The sequence below is a fragment of the Podarcis bocagei genome, assembly GCF_964188305.1.
Source record: "Podarcis bocagei genome assembly, chromosome: 1".
Classification (NCBI taxonomy): Eukaryota; Metazoa; Chordata; class Lepidosauria; order Squamata; family Lacertidae; genus Podarcis; species Podarcis bocagei.
This window is the reverse complement of record NC_138125.1, coordinates 34,208,794-34,232,611: the sequence shown is the minus strand read 5'-3', so window position 1 is coordinate 34,232,611 and position 23,818 is coordinate 34,208,794. Positions and strand designations below refer to the sequence as shown.

At 40.0% G+C, this 23,818-nt stretch overlaps 1 protein-coding gene and 1 pseudogene across 4 annotated transcripts in view; one reads left to right on the top strand and one right to left on the bottom strand.

Annotated features, from left to right (window-relative positions):
• Positions 1–23,818, top strand: part of MIPOL1 (mirror-image polydactyly 1) — a 212,581-nt gene that overhangs the window by 91,159 nt on the left and 97,604 nt on the right. For all 3 annotated transcript variants that reach the window (XM_081209231.1, XM_081209232.1, XM_081209233.1), the window contains exon 9: positions 18,103–18,210. In XM_081209231.1, the coding sequence (XP_081065357.1) occupies positions 18,103–18,210 (108 nt within the window). The remainder of the gene's footprint in view (positions 1–18,102; positions 18,211–23,818) is intronic.
• LOC308595950 (large ribosomal subunit protein uL15 pseudogene) lies at positions 5,516–6,059 on the bottom strand (annotated as a pseudogene). Its single transcript has one exon. The product of its transcript is annotated as a large ribosomal subunit protein uL15 pseudogene (transcript).

The window sequence follows — 23,818 nt, the reverse complement described above, 5'->3', positions numbered from 1 at the left end:
CTCATCTGTGTAAGTTTTTGGTTAAAAATAAATAAATTTGCTGCCATTAAACTGGAGTAAAGCACTCAAGCTAGCATCTGAACAGCTATGAGAGGATTATTTTTCCCTTTCCTTTGAATGGGAGCCCTCTATCTCATGTCACACCCTACTTTAAAACTCTCTTTGCTTCCAGACTAGGTTTCCCATGTGCCTTAGGAGTGAGGAGGCTGCTCTGTTGAGCAATGTAAATTCAAAGCTCCCATAGGTGGGCAGAACCTTGTGGTCCTATGGTTATTCAGAGTCAGTCTTTGTGCTGAGGCAACATAACAAATTAGACTGTACTCCCGTTCACATATACATGGGAGTAAACTTTGTTGAAATCATTGGGCTTTATCCAGTAGGTGCTCTTGTGAAAGCACAAAGAGTTTTGGCTGAGCAGGGATGTCTGCTACTTGTAGGAGGTCAGCCAGTTTTAGATGAATCCACCACCCCACCCCCACCTCCAGTACCCCCTGAAATTCTGTTTTGAAAGTTCCTCCGATCCTAGGCTCTAGTGACAGGCTGGTTATAGTGACTTCATGGAGTAGCAGGAATCCTTTGAAGACATGTCTGCTGGATTCTGCTCAGAGGACCTTACCTCTTTCTCAGTAAACATGCTTGCTCTGGATCTGCTAGACATTGGCAGTGGTTGAGAAATATTTGTATCTCCCTGGTGTATAAAGACAGACCCTGGATTAAGGGTCTTAAAATAGGCTGCTAGAAAGATTACACATTCCGAACCTAACACCATTTTCTTGTAAAGCATTTAATTTATATTATTTATATTATTTCAGGTTTTCCATTAAATTTTCAGTTTCTTGCAGCCCATCTACCATAAAGGCCTTTTGTAAGAATTTAAAGAATATGCATTATACAACAAGGCCAGCAAGAAGAGATACTTAAGCAGTTTACAACTCAACTGAGAGTTCAATATGTAAAAAAGGCAAACAAATATGAAGTCACCTGCAAACTCCTGATCTGGAAAAGTAATAACTGAACGAAAGATTAATAAATGATTTGGTAGTGACTATGGCACAGTGATCCACAATATTTGTTTCTTGAACTAATGTGTCGGTATTTTGCAAAGGACGAGAAACATTCCTGTCCTTTTGTGTTATAACTGCCAACTTAACATTTAGGCAATATTCTTGTTTGCATATGGATTTCAAGAAAATCCATTGAAGCTTATTTGAAAACCAGCTCATTAGAATGACAGTTTGTTTACAGAATTTTGTTTTCCTGTCTGTCAACTTAAATTGGTGGCATTCAACCAAGCAAGAGTTACAGTTATGCAAAAAGACTGCCTCTATTCACTGCTCCTTCTGCAATAATTGAAGTTTCTTTTATTTTACTGCTGAGGAATCATTGGACAAAAAATGTTTGCTCTAAATTACAGAAAAGCAGTGTACCTTTTCCATGCTGAGAACCAATTGAGCTATGTCATCTCATCTGTCCTCCCAGTTGAACGACGTGGCCCAGGGTGAGAGGGAAAAATAGTGGAAGTGAACAGCTGGCTTCGCAAATGGTGTAAACAGGAACGGTTTGGATTCTTAGATCACGGACTGCAGTTTCTTGAAGATGGACTTCTGGCAAGCGATGGGCTGCACCTCACAATGGTTGGGAGGAATGTTTTTGCCAAAAATCTCAGAAACCTCACCAGGAGGGCTTTAAACTGACTAATGTGGGGGAGGGAGACAGTGCTCCTGAAGGTAGGAGTCTATCAATTGATGAAGATGATCATCCAAATGTCATAGACCAAATGGAGCAAACAGCATGCAGACCTAGTGGTGGGAGGAAAAAATGCTTAAATAAGAGACACGGGGGAATGATTAATGGACTTCATTGTCTGTACACTAATGCGCAAAGCATGAGAAATAAACAAGATGAGCTTGAGCTCTTGGTACAGCAAACTAAATATGACATAATAGGCATCACTGAAACCTGGTGGGATAAGACCCACGATTGGAATGTAATAATGGAGGGATACAATCTATTTCAGAGAAACAGACCAGACAAGAAAGGAGGAGGAGGAGTGGACTCAATTTCTTGACTTTAAGAAAGCCGACTTCATAAAACTTAGGGAAGTGCTGGATGAGATCCCATGGACAGTAATACTAAAAGGAAAGGGAGTTCATGATGGCTGGGAGTTTGTTAAGAGGGAAATAGTAAAAGCGCAACTTCAGGCAATACCAATGAGACGGAAACATGGATGGTGCCTGAAGAAGCCAGTGTGGCTATCTAAAGAACTTTTAACTGAGTTAAGATTAAAAAAGGATGTGTACAAAAAATGGAAAAGGGGGGAAACCACCAAAGAGGAATTCAAACAAATAGCCAGCACATGTAGACACAAAGTCAGAAAAGCTAAAGCACAGAATGAACTCAGGCTTGCTAGAGAGGTTAAAAGCAACAAAAAAGGCTTTTATGGGTACAGTGGTACCTCGCAAGACGAGCGCCTCGCAAGACGGAAAACCCGCTAGACGAAAGGGTTTTCCATTTTGGAGGCGCTTCGCAAGACGAATTTCCCTATGGGCTTGCTTCGCAAGACGACAGCCCATAGGGAAATATCCGGGACAGCGGGGAAGCGCAGCACGTCTTCCCCACTGTCCTCGGACCTCCTCCGAAGCCGGGCGGTGGGGCGGGAATGCCTCCTCCCGCCGCTGCCCGGCTTCGGAACGATGCTCCGAAGCCGGGCGGCGGGGAGGGAACACCTTCTGAAGGTGGGCGGGGGGCAAAAGTCTTTGTCCCCCCTGCCTGCCTTCCCAGGGGCTTTTAAATCGCCCCGGACAGCGGAGAAGTCCTCCGCTGTCCCGGGGTTTTTAAAATTGCTGGGGGTTGGGGGTGGGAAGAAAAGCCCTTGTCCCCCCCCCAGCCTTCAGAAGAGGTCCGGGGACAGACTGTCCCCGGACCTGGTCTGGAGGCGGTTTCCCTAGGAACGCATTAATTGATTTTCAATGCATTCCTATGGGAAACCGTGCATCACAAGACTAAAAACTCGCAAGACGAAGAGACTTGCGGAACGAATTAATTTCGTCTTGCGAGGCATCACTGTATGTCCGTAGCAAAAGGAAGAACAAAGAAACAGTGGGGTCACTCAGAGGAGAAGATGGTGAAATGCAAACAGGGGACACAGAAAGGGCTGAACTCCTCAATGCCTTCTTTGCCTCAGTCTTCTCCGATAAAGAAAACAATGCCCGACCTGAAGAATTTGGAGCAAATGATTCAGCAGAGGAAACACAGCCCAGAATAACTAAGGAGATAGTACAAGAATACTTGGCTAGTTTAGATGTATTCAAGTCTCCAGGGCCAGATGAACTGCATCCAAGAGTATTAAAAGAACTGGCAGATGTGATCTCAGAACCACTGGCAGTCATCTTTGAGAATTCCTGGAGAACAGGCGAAGTCCCGGCAGACTGGAGGAGGGCAAATGTTGTCCCTATTTTCAAAAAGGGGAAAAGAGAGGACCCAAATAATTATCGCCCAGTCAGTCTGACATCAATACCAGGGAAGATTCTGGAGCAGATCATTAAGCAAACAGTCTGTGAGCACCTAGAAAGGAATGCTGTGATCACCAATAGTCAGCATGGATTTCTGAAAAATAAGTCATGTCAGACTAATCTGATCTCGTTTTTTGACAGAATTACAAGCCTGGTAGATGAAGGGAACACAGTGGATGTAGCCTACCTTGATTTCAGCAAGGCATTTGACAAGGTGCCCCATGATATTCTTGTAAAGAAGCTGGTAAAATGCGGTCTTGACTATGCTACCACTCAGTGGATTTGTAACTGACTGACTGACCGAACCCAAAGGGTGCTCATCAATGGTTCCTCTTCATCCTGGAGAAGAGTGACTAGTGGGGTGCCACAGGGTTTTGTCTTGGGCCCGGTCTTATTCAACATCTTTATCAACGACTTAGATGATGGACTCAAGGGCATCCTGATCAAATTTGCAGATGACACCAAACTGGGAGGGGTGGCTAACACCCCAGAGGACAGGATCACACTTCAAAACGACCTTGACAGATTAGAGAACTGGGCCAAAACAAACAAGATGAACTTTAACAGGGAGAAATGTAAAGTATTGCACTTGGGCAAAAAAAATGAGAGGCACAAATACAAGATGGGTGACACCTGGCTTGAGAGCAGTACATGTGAAAAGGATCTAGGAGTCTTGGTTGACCACAAACTTGACATGAGCCAACAGGGTGAGGCGGCAGCTAAAAAAGCCAATGCAATTCTAGGCTGCATCAATAGGAGTATAGCATCTAGATCAAGGGAAGTAATAGTGCCACTGTATTCTGCTTTGGTCAGACCTCACCTGGAGTACTGTGTCCAGTTCTGGGCACCACAGTTCAAGAAGGACACTGACAAACTGGAACGTGTCCAGAGGAGGGCAACCAAAATGGTCAAAGGCCTGGAAACGATGCCTTATGAGGAACGGCTAAGGGAGCTGGGCATGTTTAGCCTGGAGAAGAGGAGGTTAAGGGGTGATATGATAGCCATGTTCAAATATATAAAAGGATGTCATATAGAGGAGGGAGAAAGGTTGTTTTCTGCTGCTCCAGAGAAGCGGACACGGAGCAATGGATCCAAACTACAAGAAAGAAGATTCCACCTAAACATTAGGAAGAACTTCCTGACAGTAGGAGCTGTTCGACAGTGGAATTTGCTGCCAAGGAGTGTGGTGGAGTCTCTTTGGAGGTCTTTAAGCAGAGGCTTGACAACCATATGTCAGGAGTGCTCTGATGGTGTTTCCTGCTTGGCAGGGGGTTGGACTCAATGGCCCTTGTGGTCTATTCCAACTCTATGATTCTATTCTATGATTCTATGTAACACATGCCACTCTGTCCCCTTATCCTAGATGTTTGAGTTGGGACTTTAGAAAGGGTGTGTTACATGCGCTCTTATGACACTCTATTATTCATTTGACATTCCCAAAACTGAATGTTTACCCTGAAAATAGTCTCATATGAGTTGCCAATGGATATATTTTCATATCAATAATATTTAGTGTTTATAAATAATGTGCAGACCCCTTCCCATCCACACTAGGACTAACTTGGTTTCTACATTTGGCAAAAAATAATCCTGGTCCCAAATTGGATCTGGTGTTGTTTGATTGCTGTGCTGAGAATGCCTCCTCTGCTGACTCCCAGTGCTTTACACACCTTCTTAGTTTGTTTTCTTTATACAGTGGTACCTCGGATTACATACACTTCAGGTTACATACGCTTCAGGTTACAGACTCCGCTAACCCAGAAATAGTGCTTCAGGTTAAGAACTTTGCTTCAGGTTGAGAACAGAAATTGTGCTCCAGCGCAGAGGCAGTGGGAGGCCCCATTAGCTAAAGTGGTGCTTCAGGTTAAGAACAGTGTCAGGTTAAGTACAGACCTCCGGAACGAATTAAGTACTTAACCCGAGGTACCACTGTATAGAACATGGATCCCACCCTGCTCCTTATTATTACTATTATTATTATTTTCAATTTTTAAGCCTATGAATACACAGCTGAAATTGTGTTTATTGAAGCCTGGATACATAGAAAAATCCTTTATGCCACTAACACGCAGGCACCACCAACTTCTTTGATTTTCTCTTCTGCCTTTCTGCTGAAGAATTTGGCTTTCCCGATTCCAGGCTGTTTGGGCAGTTTCCCCTTGCCCAGGACTTTCTAGTAACCCGAGTGTATGACATCAATAACTGGAGCTAATCCCGCCTGATTTTTGGCATAGTTGAGTCTTGTCTGCTCACTAATAAGTGTTCAGAGTTTATCAAGATTCACTGTAGGAGAGAAATGCTGGTTTTCTTCAAGTGGTAATGTCTCATACCAACTTTTCCAAAATAACCAGGATGATATTTGTAAAAATTAATTCTGTGGTGGTGCAAACCCCCAGCATTACCACGGTCTCCAGGATGCTTCCTGTGTTTGCCAATGCGGCCATGGCCATGGCTAACAAGACCCCTCAGTTTCCTGGTCTTCCTCAGTCTGGAAGGCATCTTGCTGGGCCAGAGTCAAAGGGAAAAAGCCCCTGCTCCTAATTATGTGGTTCTGAGGTAGTCAGCCTGGTGACTCCCATTTGTTGCACTACAACTCCTAATCATCTCATACCAGTTCATGTCCATGTTGCGTGAGGTTGACAGGGATTGGGGAAGTTGGACAACCAGCTGTAGTCCAGAAAAACCTGGAGGGCACCACATTCTGAGGGCACCACCCTGAGTTGGCGCATGACTTCCTAAGTGTTCAACACACACACACACACACACACACACACACACACACACACACACCACTGCCTTCCCCTCACTTGCAGGTTCTGCTGGCTTCTGACTCAAGATACAGGATCTGGCTACATCACGCCCAATTGGGGGCACTCACTTTTCCTAGCAATCTTTATTGTTCGGGGGTTCTCTGGGGACTACGTTGACATTGCGGTGAAGATCAAATATGAACAATGCAGCACCCTCAGAGGGAGGGTGTTAAAACTTGTGCTGTTGCGACTGTTGTAAATTAATATATAAATAAATAATAGTAATAATGGCACTTGCCATTTTTTATTTCCAAATGCCTGAGACATACACAAAATAATTCGTTGTACAAATTCCACTATATCTATTGTCGTTGGAACCTTGGCCTTTGTCAAGCGAGATCCTTTACCAGCCGACAACTTGTACTCATCTAGTTTTTTGCGGGAAATGAACGCACCATCTTTGTGTGCTGCACTAATAGGAATTGCTGGGAACATTCATAGTTCCGGCATGTACAAATCAGCACTCTGAACCTTTTTAAGCCCATTGTACCGCAGTGGGTGCCTATTGTTTGAACAACTGGACAAAGGTGCATTATCTCAGGTTTGTAAAGTATGCTTGAGAATACTAATCTACTACCTTGAGTACTATTTATCATCTTACATGCTTTGTTTATAAATAATTTATTGGAATAAGAGGCATGAAATTAGAAAATTGAATGAATAATCGAGCCTCTGTGTAAAACAGAAGCCTCTTATTTATATATAAAGGCACATTTAAAAATAAATAAATAAATCCTGCAGACTGAGTAAATTAAATTTTTTAAGTCAAGTGTGTGGAATCGCACACAAATGTCTGATCCAGATTAAAAAGCAATTAGAATTTTATTCTGCTGAAAGAAGTTTCCTGGAAATAGGAGAGAAGGCTGAGAAAAATCGGGGGCAGGGGGAGAAACAAGTTTAAAATAAAAATAAAAATGAATAAATGAATAAATGAAAATATGCACAAATGTGTTATCTACTCCAACCAAGTAGTTTTCGTCGCTCCAAAATTCCAGGGTGGCAATTCATACTCTCGTGGTTTTCCAGAAATAGCACAGAATTATCTGTCTTTTGAAAGTGCCATAACTATCGATTCAGCGTAAGGAAGTGAAATATACTGACTTCAGTATATTTAGGTATATATGTGAATTTGGGTATGTAAAAAGGTAAAGGGACCCCTGACCATTAGGTCCAGTCATGACCGACTCTGGGGTTGCGGCACTCATCTCGCTTTATTGGCCGAGGGAGCCGGCGTACAGCTTCCGGGTCATGTGGCCAGCATGACTAAGCCGCTTCTAGCGAACCAGAGCAGAGCACGCCGTTTACCTTCCCGCCGGAGCGGTACCTATTTATCTACTTGCACTTTGACGTGCTTTCGAACTGCTAGGTTGGCAGGAGCAAGGACCAGACAATGGGAGCTCACCCATTGCGAGGATTCAAACCGCCGACCTTCTGATCGGCAAGTCCTGGGCTCTGTGGTTTAACCCACAGCAGGAAATCTGGTGCACAGGTACAAAACCGTGTCTGCTTTGTTCCTGCCCTGCTCCTGTGGCCTCCACAAACCAGAAAGCTAGCCATGGTTTGGTTAGTGTTATGTGCGAAATTGGGCTTGTGGTTTGTCTCTCTCAAACAAACCATGAGCACTACGTCAAAAACAAAACTTGATTTGTTAAAGGGACGTTGGATTGAAAATAAGCGGTGTTGGTTAAAAGATTAATAAGAATATGTAAATAGGGATTGACAATGGTGGAAAATATATATTTATTATAGGTTAAGATGTTGAGTAAGGATAAATGATAGAGGGTAAGGATTTGCTGAACTAAATATCTGAACTGGAATACAAAAAGGGAGGTGTGAGGAGGTCAATAAACTAGTGAATGAAGTATAAGATATGAAAATACTAATTTTTTTCTGTTTTGTTTTTTGGTGTTTTTTCTTCTTTTTTTCTATCCTGTTAACTGTTTTTTATTGTGTACTTCTATGTGTTTTGTATTTTTTCATTTTTGTAGCTTTTTTTGGTTTTTGTATTTTATGTTTAAATTTTGAAGCTTTTGATTGTTTATGAAACTTTAATAAATATTATTATAAAAAAAAAAAAACAAAAACAAAACTTGATTTATAGGTCATGGTTTGTCTGGAGCAAGATAAATCATGAGCCCAGGTTTGCACAGAAGGCTATGCCAAACCACAATTTAGCTCCTGGTGGTGCGGCAGGGGCAAGGCACAAGCAGAGTGGCCGCAATATTTTCACCATGTCCTAGCATGCTTGCTCATTCATACTAAGCCATAGTTCAACCAGACCACTGTCAACTCCAATGTTACGGCCTGGATTTGCTGATGGAATGGGTCTTTCCTATCTGTTTTCCCGACAGTTGCAGCTCCTGAAGGTTGGGAGATCCATCTGAATGGAATTGGGGATGGTGGCTGCAAAAAGAGCACAGAAATCAGCAGAAATTGGGAGGAGCAAGTGGTGTGAACCGAAGAGCGTTTTGAGTCATGCAGGGCACAATCGGTTCTTAGCCAATATGCTTGTCAACAGTTTGATTTCATTGGATGCAAAATTGCATCCTCATCTTATCCTTTAGAACTGGTAGGTCAGGCATAGGCAAACTCGGCCCTCCAGATGTTTTTGGGACTACAACTCCCATCATCCCTAGCTAACAGGACCAGTGGTCAGGGATGATGGGAATTGTGGTCCCAAAACGTCTGGAGGGCTGAGTTTGCCTATGCCTGTGCTAGGGGAAGCAACGGAACTGATACAAAAAGTCTGCTGAATAGGAATGGCTTATTATGTGAGTGTGATCCTCATCTCCCTCAGACATTTGCCTGAGAGTCACTGGGTGTTGATTGGTTATGAGGGACTGTTGTGTACATGCCTGCTTGAACCAGTCCACAGAACTTTGTAGGACAACTGGTAATAAATTAATCCAATAACTTACAAAAGCAGGACACCTATGTAAAACCTGAAATGGTAGTCCTTGTTTTTCTCCCATCAGAAAGGACTCCCATGTGTCATAGACTGGACTAGTTCCTTCTAAGGTCTCTGAATACTGGTGACATGTTTGAAGGCCCATCCCATTGGTTCATGTTGACTAGCTCTCCAGGAATCGTTCCAGCCCTACCCGGGATTGAACCTTGAAATTGCAGCATGCAAGCCACATGTTCTGCCACTGCCCTTCCTCAACAGATCTGCCAACTGCCATCACAAAATTAAATTTTCCAAAAAACATTGGACAAGTCAGAGGAGATATGATTGATAGTCGTATGTTGTGAACTGCCTTGAGATCTATGGCTGAAGGGCAGTACAGTGGTACCTCGGGTTAAGTACTTAATTCGTTCTGGAGGTCCGTACTTAACCTGAAACTTTTCTTAACCTGAAGCACCACTTTAGCTGATGGGGCGTCCTGCTGCTGCCGTGCCGCTGGAGCACAATTTCTGTTCTCATCCTGAAGCAAAGTTCTTAACCTGAAGCACTATTTCTGGGTTAGCGGAGTCTGTAACCTGAAGCATATGTAACCTGAAGCGTATATAACCCAAGGTACCACTGTATACAAATTTCGCAAATAATGATAACAGCATGCATTGTTTGTTTCAGTTTGGTTCCTAATATACTCATTGTTCCATGGTAACTTTATTTAGTAGCATTTTGCCTAAAAGTAGTAGTAGTAGCAGTAGTAGTAGTAGTAGTAGTAGTAGTAACAACAACAACAACAACAACAACAACAACAACAACAACAACAACAACAACAATTTATTGTTTGTACCCTGCCCATCTGGCTGGGTTTCCAGCCAGATGCCCTAAATAAGATCATAAGCTCCAGTAACCTTCATGCAAATCAAATTAAATTGAGTGGGATTTGTGCTCCTCAAGAGTTGCATCTGAAATCACACACACACACCCCAACATGGTTTAACAGAATTTTGCATTCCACATTTCTTCTTCCTGTTATGCATAAACTGATATTTATTAGGAGCAAGACAAATATACAAAGTTATCTTTGAGTTCATGACAGCTTCAAGCTCAGACTGGATTACAGCAGTGAGACAAGTAGTGTTTAATCAAACCTTTTATGGCTTCTGATTGGCAAGATGTTAGAGCCGCGTTGCATTTTCCCCCAAGTTGAAATGTTAAATGTTTCTTTTCCTAATCAAATAATTTTCCCCCCTAAAAATGCAGATGTTCCTGGGGTCTGACCTCTACCAAAGCTCTTTTTCTTTCTTTCTGAAATCCAGGAGGTTTAAAACGGCTGGGCATTGTAAAAATAATCAGTTAAACACTCTTGTTGACCGCTTGCCAGAAGTGTAGAGGAAAGACTTCACACTTTTTAAAAACGAAAAATAATAATAATTCAGAATTATGGCATAATTAAATAAATCTATCTAGACCATCATTTAGTGGAAGAAGAAACTAATTATTTTAAATGGAAAAGAAAAGGATAAAATCAATTTAGATAAATACAAGTGTTTCCAAACATCTGCTGCTCAAAGTACATAACTCACATTGACACCAAAGGTTGGTTTGTGTTTTGACTGGAAGAGTTTGATATTATTTTTGTCTGCAAAGGAAGGAGTTGTGTAGCATCCAAGTGGTGAGATATTTGCCTCTCAAGCAATCATGATGAATTTGGGACAAGGGGGAGACTGTGTGTTTTTTGTTTTTTAAAAAAATCACAGTGAAAACTGCTTGCTTTCCTTGAGAAATCTTTGGATCGGAAACTGTCCTCATGTGCAGTTCTTTCAAAAGAAAATAAAGAGAAGAACAGAATAATAAAACAGTTTTGAAATCTGTTAAACCACCTTTGTCTGGAACATGGAGTTTTATTCCAACATGTCAACCGAGTTTCAGTTTTGATTTTTGACTTTTTTAAAAAAGGAGGATGTACACTATTAAAATAAGTTAAAAAATAAGCTAGGATCAAAAGATCATCGATAAAAACAAGCTTTGAAGTCGGCTGCTCGGTGCACTGAATAAATGCTTCCTGTTTAGTAATCTCACTATCAGTAAACATAACTTGTCTCCTTCACCTTTGGCCTCAAACTGTGCAGGTTTAGTCTTGAGTCCCACTGGATTTGATGGGACCTTTGGCCAAATAGAGGGTCAATCCAGGCTCCCCTCCATGCAAGCCACTGGAAGAATGCTGCCAATAGATGGAGGCAGTCAATGGCCTGGGAATCCTATAGACACAATAGGAAGCGTCATAGGAAACTGCCTCAGACTGTTACTCTATCTTCCTCCTTATTGTCTACATTGACTGGCAATGTGTCTCCAGGGTTTCAGCCTCCAGAAATTCCCAGACCTACCTGGAGATGACGGGTTGAATTCGAGGCATTCTGCAAGCAAAGCAGATGCTCTTCCACTTCTTTCCCCTGCCCAACCCCGGAATACTCCCCAAGTAGAGAACGGGGAAGGAAGGAAGCAACGTGGAACTGAATTGGGCCAGAGTGTACAGATGACTGCAGACTCAATCTCTTAAATATTTTACAATTCTGAAATTCCTTCACGGCCTAAGACTCTCGTACCTACCAGACCACCTCCCGGTATACTCCGTGGAGGACCTTAAGGTCCGTAAATAGCAACACCCTAGAGCAGTGTTCCCCAACCTTGGGCCTCCAGCTGTTTTTGGACTACAATTCCCATCATCCTTGACCACTGGTCTTGCTAGCGAGGGTTGATGGGAGTTGTAGTCCAAAAACAGCTGGAGGCCCAAGGTTGGGGAACACTGCCCTAGAGGTCCCGGGCCCTAAGGAAGTCAGATTAGCCTCAACCAGGGCCACGGCCTTTTCAACACTGGCCCCGGCCTGGTAGAATGCTCTGTCCCATGAGACCAGCCTGCGGGAGTTGTTCCACCTGGCCTTTGGCTTGGAATCAGTTTGATTCCCTCCCTCTCTTTCTTTTTCCTTTCTCCTCCTATGAAGAGAATTGTACCCATATGTTTTAATGTTGTATCTTAATCTTTTAAATTGTATTTTAATCAACTTTTTATTATTATTGGTTGTTAGCCGCCCTGAGCCTGGTCTTGGCTGGGGAGGGCGGGGTATAAATACAAATTTATTATTATTATTATACCGGCCTTTAAGTGCATAAGAACATTGTGTTTGCCCATGAACATTTTCAGACTAAAAGTGCTCTGAAATATATGTGTGATGGAACTCCTATTTGGGGACTTCCCTGGCTTTTTTTCTGGCCCCCATAGGACCAGTCTGGATAGTTGGCCTTGGTGAAGACTTGACGTTTTCATTCCCAAAAAGTTTTGATTTGAGTTTGTCTGAAATGAGGCTGTATTTTAATGTTGTATCTTAATCTTGTTTTTAAGTTGTGTTTTAATCAATTGTTTTTATACCTGGTGTTAGCCACCCTGATCCTGGTCTTGGCTGGGGAGGGCGGGGTATAAATAAAAATTATTATTATTATTATTATTATTATTATTATTATTATTATTATTATTATTACTACTACTACTACTACTACTACTACTACTACTACTACATATACAGTGCTTTATGTAGTCTGCTCCCAGCCTGAGTACAAAGACAAGAGGTATCCACCACCATCATTCATACAAGGGTTTCCGCTTGTGCAGTGGAACTTCCTCTCCCTATTGTCCCCCACAACTCCATCCCCAAATCTGCTCCATGGGATTGGGGAAAACTCCATAAAAATTAAAAGTTATATCAAGTATAATATATGAAAATGATGAATCGGGAAACAGGATGGAAAATTAAACAAATGAGACAAAAAACATTTGAATCAGCTAATAAATGTGGGAAATTGTTGGCTTGGCAAATGAAAAAAGACAAAAACTAAATACTATTATAAATTTAGAAGTGGAAGGAAAGAACATACAGAACCCAGAGGTACTTTAAACAATTATATACACAAGGGCCACAGAAAGAAATTGATATAGATCGATTTTTGAAGATAAATGGATTACAAAAAATCTCTCAAGAAAGTAAATTAACGTTGAACTATAAAATATCTGAACAGGAAGTAGAAGGTGCCATTCAAAACATGCAATTAGGCAAATCTCCAGGACCAGATGGGCTGACTTCTAGATACTATAGATCTTTAAAAGAGTGGTTAGTACAACCTTTAAAGGGAGTCTGTAATGAAATATTGGAAGGGAAAAGGGCACCAGAGTCGTGGAAAGAAGCGTATATTACACTTATACCAAAAACAGAGACTGAAAAGACTCAGCTTAAGAACTACCGCCCCATATCATTACTTAATGTGGATTACAAAAATTTTGCAGATATTTTAGCCAAGAGATTGAAAAAAGTGTTGATGGAAGAGATTCATAAAGACCAAGCAGGCTTTCTCCCGGGTAGACACTTGTCTGACAATTTGAGTAATATAATTAATATTTTGGAAAAACTAGAAGTGAATATCAACACTAAGGCAGTTTTGATATTTGTGGACGCGGAGAAAGCTTTTGATAATATTTCCTGGAGTTTTATGAAGAAGAACTTACAGGGGATGGGGGTGGGTGAAGGATTTGAAAACGGTATAGGTGCAATTTATTCTGAACAAAAGGCCAAGTTAATTGTTAATAATGAGGTGACGGAGGAATTTAAGCTAGAAAAAGGGACACGACAAGGCTGCCCAATTTCCCCATTGCTTTTTATATCAGTCCTGGAGGTTTTGTTAAATACGATTAGAAGGGACCAGTTGGTTAAAGGTATACAAGTCGGAGCTAGACAGTATAAATTGAGAGCTTTTGCAGACGATTTAGTATTGACATTACAGGAGCCAGAATCTAGTACTAAAAGAGTTTTGGAACTGATTCAAGAATTTGGTCAAGTTGCAGGATTTAAACTGAATAAGTTAAAAACAAAGGTTTTAGAGAAAAATTTAACAGCGATTGAAAGAGAAAGGTTTCAGAATGAGACAGGTTTAACAGTGGTTAAGAAAGTGAAATACCTTGGGATTAATATGACAGCTAAAAATGGGAACTTATTTAAAGACAATTACGAAAAATGCTGGACAGAAGTGAAAAAAGACTTGGAAATTTGGTCAAATTTGAAGCTTTCACTGCTAGGCCGTATTGCTGCGATAAAAATGAATGTATTGCCTAGAATGTTATTTTTGTTTCAAACATTGCAAATTTTGGACAAAATAGACTGTTTCAAGAAGTGGCAGAGAGATATCTCTAGATTTGTCTGGCAGGGCAAGAAGCCTAGAATAAAATTTAAAATATTAACGGATGTAAAGGAAAGAGGTGGATTTGCCCTGCCAGACCTTAAACTTTATTATGAATCAGCAGCCTTTTGCTGGTTGAAAGAATGGCTGCTTCTTGAAAACACAGACATCTTGGACTTAGAAGGCTTTAATAATGTATTTGGATGGCATGCATATTTATGGTATGACAAGGTCAAAGCTCATAAAGCATTCAAAAATCACATTGTCAGGAAAGCATTGTTTAATGTCTGGATAAGATATAAGGATTTATTTGAAAATAAAACCCCAAGGTGGTTGTCACCGATGGAAGCGAAGGCTCAGAAAAAGCTCAATGTGGAGGTCAAATGGCTGAAATATTGGGAAATTTTGGAACAAGAGGGAGACAGATTGAAATTGCAGAGTTTTGAAAAATTAAAAAACAAAGTGCAAGATTGGCTTCATTATTATCAAATAATGGAGGCATACAATTTGGACAAAAAAATTGGATTCCAGGTGGAAAAATCAAAATTGGAAACAGAACTGTTGGATCCCAAAACTAAAATTTTGTCAAGGATGTATAACTTGCTGTTGAAATGGAATACTCAGGATGAAACTGTGAAATCTGCTATGATTAAATGGGCACAAGATGTTGGACATAACATTATGATGGCTGACTGGGAACAGTTATGGACCACAGGTATGAAGTTTACGACATGTAATGCTTTAAGAGAGAATATTATGAAAATGATATACAGGTGGTACATGACACCAGTCAAGCTTGCAAAAATCTATCACTTGCCCGACAATAAATGTTGGAAATGTAAAGAAACTGAAGGTACATTCTTTCACCTTTGGTGGACGTGCCCAAGGATTAAGGCTTTCTGGGAGATGACATATAATGAAATGAAAAAGGTATTTAAATATACCTTCCTGAAGAAACCAGAGGCCTTTCTCCTGGGCATAGTCGGCCAATTGGTGTCAAAGAAGGATAGAACTTTATGTACGCCACAACAGCAGCAAGAATACTTATTGCAAAGTACTGGAAGACACAAGATTGACCCACCCTGGAAGAATGGCAGATGAAGGTGATGGACTATATGGAATTGGCGGAAATGACTGGCAGAATCCGAGACCAGGGAGAAGAGTCGGTGGAAGAAGATTGGAAAAAGTTTAAAGACTATTTACAGAAATATTGTAAAATTAATGAATGTTAGAATGATGTTGGATAGAAATTAAGTGGTTTTTAGCTGTAATACTATAAGGGAATATGAAAAATGGATTACTAATAGGTAAGACTAGGATAAATAAAGAGGGGAAGGATTTGCTGAACTAACAAACTGAATTGGAATACAAAAAAGGGAGGCGTGAGGAGGTCCGGGAAACAAGCTAATGAAAAATAAGTAATGGAAAGATTGAGTTGTTTTTAACTGTTTTTTATTTTGTATTTTTCTTTCTTTTTTCTTTTTTCATTTTGTAATATCTTGAAAATTTTAATAAATATCTTCTAAAAAAAAATTGGGAGGGGAGAAGACAGAGAGAAAGTGAACCAGATGACTAAATCGGATGCAACCCGTTATTTTCTGCATCTATCAACTACTTTCTCTTTCAAACATTATGGCCTAGTGAAATCCTGGTGCCGAGACATAAAAGCATAGTTTATTTTCTCCAGAGGTTAGTTGTTCTCTGGATTGTGTGAGGGAGAAAGTGAGATTCACCTTCCAAATCCTACTTCTGGGATTAGGCAAGGTTTTCTTATTTCTAATCTAAATAAATAAACAGCCCCAGAACTCCACCGGAATGCATGTTAGATGTTTATAATATACTTCTGTCACAATAAGGAAAGCTGCTTGGTGATGTTGATACCAGGTTCAAGCTAACATTAAAGGACTTTTGTTTTCCAATTATGCCTATCCTATCAACCTGAATCTTCTAGATATTTGCATAGACAAGTTTTCTTACTGATCACTCTAGTTGCATCAATCCAGTTAACATCTTGAGGAGCATTAAACTAATATTAAATGAAAGCTATAATTGTTCCAGTTCATTTCACTCTTGAACATATTTAAATTTCATTGATTTTAGTAGGACCTAAGCATTTGCTACTGTAGATTGGACTCTAGCCAGTCTGCACATCTGGATGTTGCTTATGAGAATAAATAGTTCAATATGGAAAATGTCTTATTTTCCACAAAAATCTGTTCTTTCTTATTGGCATTCTGTACCTGTTCTCTTCAGGAATTGCTTATATTGCAATTTTATTAATATTGTAACTTTGTTATTCATTGGAGAAAGACATTTGTGCTTATTCAGAGATTAATATATGTAGGTAAAATCTCTTCAATAACACACCCCATGGGTGGTATCCAATTGTAGTATTTTGTTTCTGCGAATGAGTCTTACCTTTCCTCTCTTCTGTGAGGGCTATACAAAGAAAATGAAGTTTTTTTATGCCCATTGGTACATTGTTGGGATTTGCCTCATGTATCTGATAGCAATATTGCACTCCAAGATGAATTCTCCCAAAGTTTTGGGCACATTTCAGGAAATGTGTTTTTCAGTTGACAAATTTCACGCTGCTGAGTGTGCAAATGTTATCAGGACATACTTTTCTTAACATTTTCTGGTATACAGTTGATTTAGAGTTTTTATGTTACAGGTCTCCATGCTTTCAGAGGTTCCCTTTTGTGTTTTGTGATTGTTCTCCAGCCTCCCTTATACACCTTATGGTTCTTTGGTCTTGAATTTTTCTGTATTTATTTTGCCCTCCAAACCACATTTTACCCTTAAGCCAGGATAACTAGGAATTGCATCTCATGACCTTCTGGAAAGTTGGTTAGATGCCCATCCAATATATTGGCCTATATCTTTGTTGTTTAATTCTTTGAAGCATGCTCCCTGTCAGACAAATAATTAACAATTCTGCTGCTTAGTACTAAACTCTAATTATTAATGCAAACACATGATGTTTATAGCTGTATCTTTAACTGGCATGAGATAGGGTGTGCAGTGTATAATCTGTTTTGTTTCACATTGTTTTTAATAAGCAATGCAAACAACATTTTACATGCAACTTTACTTTCCCGTATATAAAATCATCTAACTCAGAATGTAGACAAGTCTCTCTCTCTCTCTCTCTCTCTCTCTCTCTCTCTCTCTCTCTCTGTGTGTGTGTGTGTGTAGCTATTTAATGCCAAAATTGCTTCTCATTCTGACTTAGAATATTATTTTTTCTCAATAATTTATATGCCATCTTTCAGATATGTTGTGTTAGTCATGGGAATTTGCATTTTTGTCTGTGAGTAATTATACCGTGAGAGAATGAATAAACCAAGATCTGTGTTATCTCATATCCTAGATCACAACATGTTTAAATGTGAAGTTTAAATCAATTCTATAATATAATATAATATAATATAATATAATATAATATAATATAATATAATATAATATAATATAATATAATATAATATAATATAATATAATATAATATAATATAATATAATAAATATAATATAATATAATATAATATAATATAATATAATATAATAATAATATATGTTTTATTTGCATTAATTCATTTGGCTTGCTGGAGGAGAAAAGATCTGTCCCAGCTCCTTCACTTAATGGGATTCTTCCCTCGTTGCAGTGCAAACTGCTGGAGCAGGAGCTTCATCATATGAAAGAGCAGAACCAGACTTCTGCAAACAACACGAGACATCTGACTGCTGAAAACAATCAAGAACGTGCTCTGAAGGTAAATCTCCATTCCTTCTTGCAGGCAAATTAAGGTTGTAAGCCCTGGGTGCCAGCTTTCTGTGCTGCATATATCAGTTGTGTACATTTCGGCAGAAGTGAGCTTCGCTGTTTGCCAACAACCCCTTCTTTAAACACAGATACAGCACCCTTCTGTTATGGTATTATTTAGTGGTGTGTGTGCGCCTATGAGCACAACAAAATAAAAACAACATATTCTCCAAATTGACAGGCTGTGTTATGGTAACTAACGTTCAATTCACACCGGTTCGCTTCTGGCAGTATTCTAGCTCTATAGTGTTTGGGGGAAAATTGTCGCTGTTTGCCCAGCGGTAACTGTACAAAATGAATATTTCTAAAGAATGTCTGTTTGATATGCTTCAGGTAGTGTGTGCTGTATTAATAAGATTGTTGACCTATCCTAGTAGTGACCACATAGTTGATACTGATGTTTGCAAAAGGGTAGCTTGTGAGTCCTCTTCTCAGTTTCGGCGGGGGAAGTCTTGTCAGGAAGGATAAAAGGGAGAAAGAGATAAAAAGGAGGAGGAGGAGGAGAGAAGGAAAGTAGAGAAGGATAAAAGGCAGCAAAGTGGGAAGATTTGAGGGAAATGATACTTTAGCTTTAGAAAGGGCATCTTATATTGACACTGCCTTTCCTTGCTAGACCCTCTTAGGAACCAAAAGGGGGAAACAGATTAAAATAATGTTTTTAAAAGATCCATGTTGTCCTTGCTCCAAGCCAATGCATGCAGACGGAGGATCTTACTTCAAGCAAGTGATGGTAAAGGCTCACAGCAGGCAGGAGTCATGATTCAGGAGCAGGGCAAGAAGTTCAGAATTGGACAGAAGCCTGGAAGATGTCCCAACGAGTTTTCCTGCCAAGACAAGGTGTGGTGAGCTCACATGCAAGACTCTCTCACCTTGTAGGAATATTAGGGCTGCAAGCATACACTTGGTTGGAGTGGTGGGTCTGATCCCATCTGTGAAGGTGGGGCCTGGTTCTGAGCAGCAAGGCTTCATACTCCAATTCAAACGCCAGTTCAGTTGCTGCCATCTTCTGTTCAACCTCCTCCACCCACATCGGAGCCTGTTCTCAAGCCTGATCCCAGCAGCACTGCGGGGCTCATGAGGCATATATTTCTACATCATCCCAACATGTATAATGAAAAGAAAGAGAGATCTTTGTCTGGAGCCTACATTTGTTTTATTACTTTAAACTTGTTCTCATTTCCCACCTTTCTTCTTGGTAAGTTGGCTTGAGGATCAACATTTCTGTTGTCTATATTGATTAGTTCTGAAATGTGAAAACATTTGTCCCATTAGGGATGGAGAAGAAAACTGAACCCCATTTGATTTAAAAGCAAACCTGCCCAATTCACACTTTCCAAAGCAATATGTAAACCGAAACACAGCCAGCCTCTGAAATTAGCACATCTCCAAATTTTCTGGTGCAGTTCACCGGCCAAACAGTGTGTTCAAAAATGCATATACTTGGGTAACGTGTGCATTAAATGTATATATTAGCAAAAATAATGCACACAAAAACACACGTGCAAAAATGTGCTATAGTAATTGCTTTGCAAAATTGTGTATATGAGCCAAAATTGTACACAATGTATATATTAGGAGGAATTCACAATAAAATGCTGGTAGATTTTCATGAGGACTTAAAAAAAAGGTTCTCCAATTTAAGACTGGAAAAATGAGAACCTGAGAGAAAACAGATTTGCCCATTCCTAGGCTCTATCAACAAGTGGAGTTGTGGCAACTCATGAAGCTAAGTATAGTCATAATTCGTGGAATTTTCACAAAGCAGTAGATATAAAAACCAGTCCTTGTTTGTGTGTCATGGGAAGGCTCAAAAAGCACTTAGATGAAGGGGGAATTTAGGCTAACGTGAAATCAAATGTTATTCATCCCCGGATGTCCAAGGTGCTTTTTACTTAGTTATTGTTTAATTATCTGAACCAAGCCCAGCATTTATCATTCCAGTCACACAGGGCTAAACTATCAAACTCCCATTCAGAACTGAATATTTGTGCCTGCGACACTAAAGTAACATCGCTCAGAGTTGTCACGTTTGATACTTTGAAGTTACTGTGCCAAAGTAGTTGTTATTACCCACCTTATGCATTTTCACACTGTAAATGTTTTCATGTATTCCTGCAAGGCAATTCAGTCATTCCTCTTTGGCAAAATTGTCCTGCTTACAATACATAATATTTGTCACCACAAATATTCTTTTCAGTAAAGCTAAAACATTGTAGCTGGCTTTTAAATAGTGGACTCGTGTTGAAGACATTTTTACAGCTATCTATTTCTCAATTAATCCCATTTATGAATCACTTTCTATGAAATGTTTCAAGGTGATTCAGCAATGAAAACATCAACAGTAGAAACATATGTAACATAGAGCAGGTTCATATATAAAAACCATTTCAAATGTGCAAATACAGATTGGGATAAAATATGGTCTTAAAAGGCTTATTGAGAAAAGGAAGGTCTTTTGTAGGTGCTGAAATCATAATAGAAATGGCACCTGTCTGGTACATAAGAAGATAGTGTTCCAAAGGGTAGGGGCCACCACACTACCTTTTATATAATTATCCTAATTGTTTCCTTTGAGATTCATCTACTTCGTCCATGTTTCCAGCAACAGCAGGTATGTGCAGTAAATATTGTAGGTTTGTCGTAGATAGTATAACACAGACTGATTAGGATGACGTCTTACAATTCTTAATGTGATTGATATTATGTGTGGCATAGAAACCCAGAGGTTTCAGCAACATCAATTGTTGCAATCTCTGAATCTGACAAATGTACCTTGCAGATCATGGAAAATCAGAAATCTCACTTTGCACAGTATCATGACTACTGTATAGAGGTGTCTGAAAATGGCGACATGCCTCATGTGACCCCACTTCCAGAGATTCTATACTGCCTGAAAGCCAACAGTAGAAGAATTAGACAGGGCTAATCTTTCACAGGGCTAACTAGCCAAGCTGAATTGCCTCTTGCCTATTTCCCCGCTTCCCAAAAAGAAAAACTCACACGCTTCTTAGAAGTGGCATGCCACTTTGTGCGGTGAGATTTTGATTCGGATGATATTTACATATGTGGCTCTCTTTACACAAATAGTACTATTGACTCATTTGTATGAGTAATTTTAATTGTGTGCCTAAATGTCCGTTTCACTGGAGATGAAAGCACACATTAGCAAGAGTATTCTTTCGCTTGTTACCAAAGACAAAAGGATTGAGAGCACAGCAGCCTTTTTCTTTGTGGTTAAAAGAAGGAGACATTTGGTCAAGGAAAAAATATTTCCAGAAGCAAAATAGATTACATTTAAATGGTGAGTTAATCCCAGTGTACATTGAGGCCTGAAGGGAGGGGGTATAATATAAACGTTTAATAATACGTAGCTTGTTTAGTTCATATATGCACAATAATACTCTTGTCTGGGAAAACATTTCAAATGAATAGGAGCAGCAGGTTTTCGGGGGGGGGGGATTCTAGTCCTGCCCCAGGTTTGTTTGTTTTTGAAACACAAATCAAACATTTTAGATGCCTGGGATTCCTCATCACTATACAGAATGTTCACATTTTAAAATTAAAAATGAAGGTGGGGTAGGGATAAGAAGAGCGTTCCATGCTCTTTAATTTTGCTTTTACTACTGCATCTCTGTAAGTAACCGATTTTGCAGCCAAAAGAGAGATGTCACACTACCAGAAATGTTAAGTTGTTGTCAAGCAATATGCTTTATTTTATCATATGAAAAAAGCTTTTCCTCTGGGGGACATGCTGTTAATCTAAACCTGGGATGTAAGTCAAATACATATCTAAATTGACATGGGTGAAGTGTTAAATATCCTCTTTCCTTTAAAGTGGGATTGTTTTATAGAATCACAACAGACCCTCTAGTGACTCTCATGACAGATCTGTGTTTCAGCACAGTCATGTGTCTACTCAGAAGCATGTCCCGTTGAGTTTAAAACAGCTTCCGTCTACCTAGTTAAGCATGTACAGTGGTACCTTGGGTTACAGATGCTTCAGGTTACAGACCCCACTAACCAAGAAATAGTACCTCGGGTTAAGAACTTTGCTTCAGGATGAGAACAGAAATCGGGCGGTGGCGGCACAGTGGAAGCGGGAAACCCCATTAGCTAAAGTGGTGCTTCAGGTTAAGAACAGTTTCAGGTTAAGAACGGACCTCCAGAACGAATTAAGTCCTTATCCCGAGGCACCACTGTATAGGATTGCAGTACAAACATGAGTTTGACCAAGCTGCGGGAAGCAGTGGAAGAGAGGCGTGCCTGGCGTGCTCTGGTCCATGGGGTCACGAAGAGTCGGACACAACTAAACAACAACAGGATTGCAATATTTGAAAGATTACAGCCTTAATAGTGTGTGGTTTTTAGCTGCAGTATAACTGGGACTTTAGGGGGGGCTTTAAAAAGGTATCAATAGTGAACTGTACTTCTTAGGGCAAGTGCCAAAATAACCCTCCATTAGATTGTCCCATTCACCATTAGTGCATAACGATACATTGTTGTTTGTGCTCTAGTGAAATCTTATAAACGCTGGTTACGTAAACCGTTCACCCCAAAAGCAAGCCTTAGGAAGCTCTAAATAGCAAAGGTCTTTCTCCAACCCATGCATGACCTCCTTATCTGAAAATGCCGTTCCACCTTCGGTCTGTAATAGACACTGAGGAGACATAGGTGGGGCAAAGCATATATAAATATTTCTAAGCCTCGTCTGTTTTCTAAAAAATAGTACCAGGGCCCCTTTACCTGATATAGCCTCTTTCTTTTGTGTGGCTTGAAATTTGTAGATGTCATGAGCGAGTTCCCCACAAGAGATGAGACAAAAGCAGGGGAGGCCTTAATGCGTTCTCAAGGCTGCCAACTAGCCTTGGCTCAAAAGATAATACATGTTTGCACTTTTCAACTTTTCTTTCATTCTTAATCTGAAGGATCTTCTTGACTGCAGTCCTGTGACCAATGAGGACATCAGAATGGATAGTTTCTCAAATAATGTATCTGTATAAATAGTTTTGCAAACTATTTTACCAAACTCCCTACCATAATAGTATCCAAGCCGGGAATTCTAAAACAGGAATAACACCAGCAAATGCAGGGAGATCCGTAAATGTACTTTAATTTTATTTTTTTGCAACTTTTTAATAGTTTTAACATTTAAGCCTTGGTTCAGAATTTAGGGTCGTCCCCCCACACACTGGAAAAAGGAAACAATAAGGAAATTGATAAGTGTATGGTGGTGTGATTAGGCATGTGAGCCAGAAGTGAGAGCAAATACTAAATGAAGAAATCTATTGCTTTTAAAATCCACACTAGATAAATTATTGGCAGGGCTCTGATTTTTCTAGCTGTACAGTAGGTGAAAATTCAGCAAGAATAACTTCCAAGTCATGAAAGCCCGCAAGAGGTAGGATGTTGCTGTTGCGTATTCGGGGGTACTTGGTTAGACCTACTGGTCAGTTTGTCCCGTCTAATACTTGAAAGTTTCATCCATGAGATTAGTCTACCTCTGATTCAGACATAATGGCAAACTTTGACATTGCATGTGAACCAACTCCAGGTGTCTG